Source organism: Fukomys damarensis, unplaced genomic scaffold, assembly GCF_012274545.1.
Source record: "Fukomys damarensis isolate Sample0158 unplaced genomic scaffold, DMR_v1.0_HiC HiC_scaffold_1, whole genome shotgun sequence".
Classification (NCBI taxonomy): Eukaryota; Metazoa; Chordata; class Mammalia; order Rodentia; family Bathyergidae; genus Fukomys; species Fukomys damarensis.
In genome coordinates, this window is record NW_022900913.1 from 7302584 (window position 1) to 7310489 (window position 7906).

The following is a 7906-nucleotide window of genomic DNA, read 5'->3' on the forward strand; positions in this document are numbered from 1 at the left end:
GAGTGCCCCGGTCTGACCCTGGAGGCCTCGGCCTCCGACCGCCCGCTCCCGAGGGGTTCGAGGCCGGGAGAGGACGCGGGCTCCGCCGGTCTCTTTTGTTCGGGGCGAGTTGAGTGTCTTCGCGATCGCTGACACCGGCTAGCGAGGCGGCTGAGCCGAGTGATTACGTGTGTTTTGCATACGGTCGTTGCCCGCTGAAAACTGAATACGCGAGATAAAAACATGCGCACCTTGTGAGGATGGCGTTGCATTTTTGCCTCCCCATTGAAGGTACAGGTTGTTTTTAAGCAATTTTATGTTTTTAGGCGCTAAGCTAATTTGGAGGGTCTGTAGAAGAAATGCTGATGCCTTTAGTCATCAGCGCAGGCACTTTTTTACACTTTAGGTATGTTCCTGTAGGGCTCAAAGTCTTTCAGGCTTGCGGATTGAGATTTTGGCTATTTTAAATGAAAATGGGTCGTAGAACACCTTCATGGAGTCCACTAATGAGTGATAAATTTGATATGACCCACGTCATATGTCGATGGAGGTTGATCGATCATTTAAAGTCTCTCCTCAGTACAAATCTCAAGTGTAAAGACGCGCTTGATGATTTACTGAGCATACTCACCACCTTCGTGTTGGGATCTTCCTAACAGCCCCTTGGAGTACACAGGTATTATTTTCTTTTATAGAGGTGCGAGGGTAGGCTTAGTTTTTAATAGCTTGTCCAAGGTTCACACAGGCAGTAGAGACAGATTTGAACCTAGGTACAATATTCAGATTGCGAATAGCTTCCCTTTCATTAAGCCACAGTTGTGTTTATTGTATGCGTGAGTGAAGCTCATCATCACTGAAGCCTCCTCTGGAAAAAATAATAAAGTGAAGCTGCTGGAGATGAGGAATCACTTTTTTGACAGGTGGACTTGCCGGTGAATTTCCACCTACATAAATTTGTTCTTAGGGCTTTCACTCTCAGCTGCCTAGTCCTTCTTATTTTTATTTTGAAACTGGGCCTGGTGGGATTGAACATGTGATCCTTTTGCCTCAGGCTTCTAGAGTGTAGGATTTACAAGCATACACCGCCCGGCTGGGTTAAATTTTAATGACTAAGTCAAATGAGACCTGTATTTATTTCTCACTTGATATGTACTGGTATATTATAGTAAATCTCCATTCTTTTGGCCTGGGCACTTAGTGCTTGTGTTGTATTTATGACCTGCCAGTAGTTATTGGTAATTCAGGAATTGATACATTTAGTGCTGTCACTGAGTGGAAACTATGTTGTGAGGAAAGAAACATATTTCTAATACTCAAAGGTGTTTTCCCCCTTGTAAAATTGTAATTGGGTAAGGTATAAATGATATTCTTATTGACTTGAATACTTATTGAGCTGAACGAGTTACTTTGTAAAGTAACTAATGTTTACTGAGGAATCAGTGTGTGGTATATTATTTACTAAACTTATACATTTCAATTAATTCTACCAACATTTTTAGGAGACATCTTCATTTTACAGTCGAGGGAACTAAAAATTAGTATGATTAAGAACTTGCCCAGGGTCACGTAATAGCAGTGACAAGATTCAAATGCATGTGTAACTAGACTTAGATATTTAAAAGTAAATATCAGGAGCCGGATGTGGTGGCGCACACCTGTAATCCCAGCACTTGGGAGGCTGAGGCAGGAGGATTGCTGTGAGTTCGAGCCCAGCCTGGGCTACATAGTTCCAGGTCATAAAAAAAAAAAAAAAAAAAAAAAAAAAAAAAAAAAAAAGTGAATATCAACTGTTATGTTGAATTATTAATATAAGTTGAAAAGCCATATTTTGTATTTGATGAAACTGGTAGTCATGAAAGTTAATTTTTTTTGTTTTGTTTTGTTTTGTTTTGTTTTGTTTTGTTTTTTTGGTACCAGAGATTGAACCCAGGACCTTGCATTTGTGAGGCAGGATCAGTGCCACTGAAATAAATCCCTGGACCACGAAAGTTAATTTTAATACTTCTCATGCCTCTTTTTGTGTATTTACAAAGTTGGAAGTATTTTGAAATTTTCAGAATTTACATTTAATTTCAAATAACACTGGTTTACAGGGAATTTAATGATAAAGAAATTATATGATAATGCCAAAAGCCTATAGAAAACTGTTCCTTTTGCTAAGTCAATTCTCTTTGTTTTATGGATCGAACATGGGACCTTGTTCTTACAAGGCAAGTGGCAGAACCACTGAGCTAAATCCCTGGCCCAAAGTCTGTTATCCTTGATTATAAAACAATGCAACTTGAATTTTTTATCTGATTACAAAGGAAAATATTTTTTTCTTTTTGATAGTAGGTATGAAAAATACTACGGCTAAATATAAAGAAAATTAAGTTCCAAAAGATCTATTAAAACTATTTCCCACCCGGGGCCGGGGATTTAGCTCTGTGGTTTTACTGCTGGCCTTGCAAGTTCAAGGTCCAGAGTTTGATCCCTGGTACAAAAAACAAAACAAAACAACCACTCTTTCCCACTCAACCAAGATACATCATGTAAAGGTACAAGATCCCAATGATGGATGTAACTGTACTGTATACCTAAAAGGTACCCATAAACTTAATGAAAAAAAAGCTTACCCACTCTTGAAAAATGGATAATGTACTTTACATTTATGTTTTAAAAATATTTTATTTATTTTTTGGTACTGGGGATTGATTAAAATATTTTAATATTCTGGTCAAAGAGATTAAGAATGTTAATAAATTACACACCATGCAAATAGAGTACAATTCTTCTATCATAAAATTACCTTTACTGCTTTCTATACCATGTATGATACTGTAATGCTCAAAATGTTTTGTATTGGTAATAGTACTGAATTCTATGATTTTTGCCCTTTTATAGTAAATGTCTGGTAGATTTTTAAAAACCTCAAGTTTTTAGTGTGTTAGATTATGTTTTTGTAAGATCCAATTTATAATTTATAATGAGAATGACTTGTATGTAGTTCATATGAGTATATAATGTCTTGTATAAATGCTCTTCAAGTCTTTAAATTTCAGAGCTGGAGGAGATCTTACACATACAGCCTCCTTACTTTATGGATTAGGTATCTGATCTTGCAGGGCATGGAGTTTTTTTTTTTTTGGTACTGGGGACTGAACTCTGGACCTTAGGCTTGTGAGGTAGGTGGCAGCACCACTGAGCTAACTCCCAGGCCCTGGAGATTTTTTATTTTCAGGGAAAAAAAAAAAAAAAAACCCATCTTTTGCTCAAAGATAGACTTTTTTCCTTCAGTATTGAGGATTGAACCCAGGACCTTTCTTTACACTGAACTACATACCCAGCTCATTCCCCTGCCCCTTTCATTTTATTTTATTTTTTGGTTTTTTTGAGACAGGGTCTCACTATGTAGTTGAGACCGACCTGGAACTCACTATGTAGCCCAGGCTGATCCCTTTCATTTTATTTTGAGACAGGTTCTCAGTCGCTGAGTGGTCCAGAGTGGCTTCAACTTATACTTGCAATCCTGCCTCAGCCTCCCTGAATGCTAGAATTACAGGCACGTGCCATCATGCTTGGCTTGTTTTATTTATTTATTTATTTATTTATTTATTTTTGTTTAAGGAAAAGCACTGCAGTGGTAGAATATATATTGCAAGCAAGCATTGATAGATGGAGCTCTCATAAAGATATTGTTAAACATTTTGCCATAGTAGAATGCTCATATTTCAGCCCATTGTTACATGGAGCTGTTTTATTTTTTCACTTTTCTAAATTACTGCTTAGACTAGTAGAATATAATGTAAAATCTTGCCAATAATTTTAATGGGATATCAAATTCATTGTGCTTTATGCATTACAGAAAGCACTCATTTGAAAGGTATGAAGTTGAAGCGTTTTACAGTTGATCATGTTGGTTATCCACTATGGCAAAAAAGTTGAGGTAGGTCTGGTGATTTAGCTCAGTGGTGCTGTGCCTGCCTTGCAAGTGCAAAGTCCTGAGTTTGATCTCCAGTAACAAAAAAAAGTTGAAGTAATTTAAATTTGTAAGACATGAGTTAAAGGGATGGGCAGATGTTAACTCAAATAGTTGTTTATCCTCTTTTTAGAACCACATGGTCTTTCATCTCTGTTTCCAGACATGTCTGCTTCACTCCTACTGCAGATCAGCTTTTATTGCTTTGGCATATACTGTGGCCAGGATGCCTGCATTTATTTGACATGTTTATTCAAAACCTTTTTGAGTCAAACATTTTTATTTTTAATGTGTTTGGGCTAGGGAGGGAACAAAGTAGAGAAAATTCATCGTGCTTACATTGTGGTTCTTAGCTTGGTAGGGGAGGAAGGGAAGACAAAACATTTGATAAATTATGTAGTGTAACTAGAAGGTTACAAATGCTTTTGAAAATAGTAAATTGGAAGGTAGTAAGGAGTGCTAGGATACAAGGGTAAGGATTGCAGTTTTAAATAGGACTATAAAGGAAGTCCTCATTGAGAAGGAGTTAGCCCTGCAAATGCTGGGTAGAGGAATCTAGGCAAAAAGAACAGCCAGTATGAGGTCTCAAGATTGGAGCATGCCTAGAGTGTTGGGTAAATCACCAGGACAGTGGATTGAATGAGTTGGAGGAGAACAAGTATGACATCAGATCAGAGAGATCCTGGGGCCATGGAAGAGTTAGAGGGGCTGTGAGTATATAGGGCTTTCATTGACTTTTCTCTTATGCGATAGGGAGCTGTGGGACATTTTTGGGGGGGTACTGGGGGTTGAACTGGGGTCCTTGTGCTTGGGAGGCAGGTGGTGGCACCACTGAGTTAAATTCGGCCCCTGTGGGATAGTTTTGAGCAGAGGTGGGACATCATTTGTCATGCTGCTCTGTTGAACCCAGATTTCTGGGAGCTAGAGACGAATGGGCCCATCTTGGGTGAGGTGCCTACTCTTGATCTCAAGAAGACAGATAGTATTGGGAAGGGTAATAGAAGACTCAGAATCATGACTTTGTCCATTCTTGGACACACAGCTGGACAGACATCTCAAAAGATGCCTGCTATGTTATTGACATCTAGAGTAGGTCTTTTAGGATGAAGTTCTGCGAGTAATGCAGGTTTACTCAGATGACCTCATCTAGATACCTACTTCCCATTTCTTCCAGACCAGGTTTCCTTTTAAGAACATGAAGTGAACTTGGTTTTAGTATAGTATTAGAAGAGTTCTTAAAAAGGGAACAGGAACCAGAAGTAAGGCACCAAGGAAAAACAGTTCAGGCTAAATTTTAGACTGCAGTTGTAGGGAACTAGGCAAGATATGGGAGTTTAAGGCAGTGGAAATGGAAAAAATGTAAAAGAAGAAACATCAGGGTGGAATTAATAGAATATTGTAGTTGATGAGGTAGGTAGGGAAGAGGAATTTTAAATGATTGATTTCTAGAGTAGTTTCATCAACTGGGAATAAGAAAAGTTGTTTCAAACATTGTTTACAAGTGCTAGCATAACAATATCATAAATTGGCTGCCTAAGCAAGAGAAATTTATTTTCTCAGCTCTGGAGGTCAGAAGTCTGAGATCAAGGTGTTGACAGGGTTGGTTTCTTCTGAGGCCTTTCTCCTTGGCTTATGATGGTTGACGTATGTCTTCACGTGGTCTTTCTTCTGTGCATGTGTCCCAGGCTTCTCTTCATATAGGAACACTAGTCAGATTAGATTAGAGCCCACACTAGCAACCACATTTTAACTTAAATCATATAAATACTGTCAAATTCTGAAGTACTAAGAGGGTTAGGGCTTCAAAATAAGAATTCTTTGGATGAATTGGGGTCCATTTCAGCCCTGAATTCTTGAAGGCTTGGAAGACAAGCATTTCCTATGCCCTTATTTCTTGTAACTTCATTATACTATCTATCCTTTTTACTTTTCTCTCCCTTCTTTTCTCTATTACCTGATGGTATGTTCTGTGAACATAGAATCAGGTTAATAAAATAATAATTTATACCCAATAAAATTTACCCCTTTAGTGTGCCCTTCTATTTGCAATACATGATTTTGAAGCTTCATGCCTTTTTTCTTTTGTTTTCCATTTACCAAGTATTGGATACCTACTGTATACCTAGGATTGTTGCCAGCAAAGTTTGTTACATAATAAACTTTACTTCCCCCTCAGACTTTGCAAAGTGCCTAGAGAGATACTTGTATTGAGTGGAACAGTTTGAAGGGCCATTGATACAGAATAATAGTTCTCAAAGTTTGATCCCAGGGCCTTTTATTTTTATAAAAATGCAAAAGTAATTTAGCAGAGAAAGTATATTTCAAGAAATGGTACTGGAATAATTGTTTATTCATAGGCAAAAACCTTTGGTGCCATAACCTGTGCCATATCCCCAAATTAACTTAAGGTATATTAGACCTACATGAAACACCTAACACTAAATATAAAAGCATTTCTTTTGATCTTAGATCTTGGATCTAACATCAGGCACATGATCCGCCAAAGAACTTGGTAAATTGGATGGCTTCAAATTCAGAACTTCTACTCTTTGAAAGACAAGAGAATGAACACAGGCTAGTAAATATTTGCAGGCACATAGACACATGCATTTTGCCTTAGGCCTTACCCCACTGAGCTGCACCCCAAGCTTATTTAATTATTGTTTTAGAATTTTGTGAGAGGGTCTTACTAAATGGCCCAGATTGGGCTCAGTTTTGATCTTCTGCCTCAGCCTCCCAGAGTGCCAGAATTACAAGCATGCCTCACCACATACACATATTTAATGAAATATTTCGAGTGTACAAAAAAGGAAAAATCCTCTCAAAACTCAGGGAGCAACCTATTTTTTAAAATGGCTCAAAGATCTGGGAAGATATTTCACCAAAAATATATGCACGTGGCTGTTAAGCACTAGAAAAGATCCTAACATCATTAGTCATTCATTAGGCAAATGCAGATCACAACGGTAATGAGATACTCCTTCATAGCCCCTAGGATGGATATAATTAAAAGGAACAGATAATAGGTGTTGGGAAGGATCCGAGGACACTTAGACCCTTCATTCCTCACTGGTGAGAAAGTAATATGTTGCAGCTGATTTTGTGTTCCTCAGAAAGTTAAACTGCGTAACAATATGATCCAGAGTCAGTTCATTTCTCAGTACATACCCAAGTTAAAAATGTATGCTCACACAAAAGCCTGGATATGAATGTTCAGAGCAGTATTATTCATGGTAACCAAACAGCAGAAACAACTCAGTGTCCACCAGTGGATGAATAAATGTGGTCTGTTTCTAAAATGGGTGTTATTCAGAGGTACAGAAGGACGAAGTATATTGATAGGTGTTACAACTTGAACTTTCTCCACATTATGCTAAGTGAAAGAAACTAGTCACACAAAAACTACATTTTATGTTATCTAATTTGTATGAAATATTCAAAATAAGTAAATTATGTAGGGAAAGTAGATTACAGTAATAATTAGCTGGGACTAGGAAAGATGAATGTAATTCTATTACATGGTTTCTGTTTGGAATAACAGTGTTTTAAAAGTTGATTATTGGATGGCTGGGGATTTAGCTCAGTGGTTGTGCCACCTGCCTCACAAGCGCAAGGACACAAGTTCAATCCCCAGTACCAAAAGGAAAAAAAAAAAGTTGATTATTGGTGACTGGTGTACAACTAACTGTAAATATGCTCAAAACTATTGAATTGCATTCATTGTTGGTTAACTTCATGGTATATACACTATATTTCAATCAAGCTGTTAAAATTAAAACTACAGAGAGCTATCACTAAGCGATATTATCAAGGTCAGCCATACCAAGTGTCGATGAGGGTGTGGAGCAACTGATATTTTCATACACTGTTAAGAATGTAAAATGGGGGCCAGGGTTTTTGCTCAGTGGTGTTGCTGCCTGCCTCACGAGTGCAAGGTTTGATCCCTGATACAAAAAAAAAAAAAAAAAA

General features: G+C 37.8%; 1 protein-coding gene across 1 annotated transcript in view; it reads left to right on the plus strand.

The window, feature by feature from the left end:
* Window positions 1-170: 170 nt before the first annotated feature.
* Marchf6 (membrane associated ring-CH-type finger 6) overlaps window positions 171-7906 on the plus strand; it is a 64434-nt gene continuing 56698 nt past the window's right edge. Inside the window, exon 1 of the mRNA XM_019205769.2 lies at window positions 171-270. Coding sequence (XP_019061314.1) covers window positions 240-270 — 31 coding nt within the window. The 5' untranslated portion in view covers window positions 171-239. The remainder of the gene's footprint in view (window positions 271-7906) is intronic.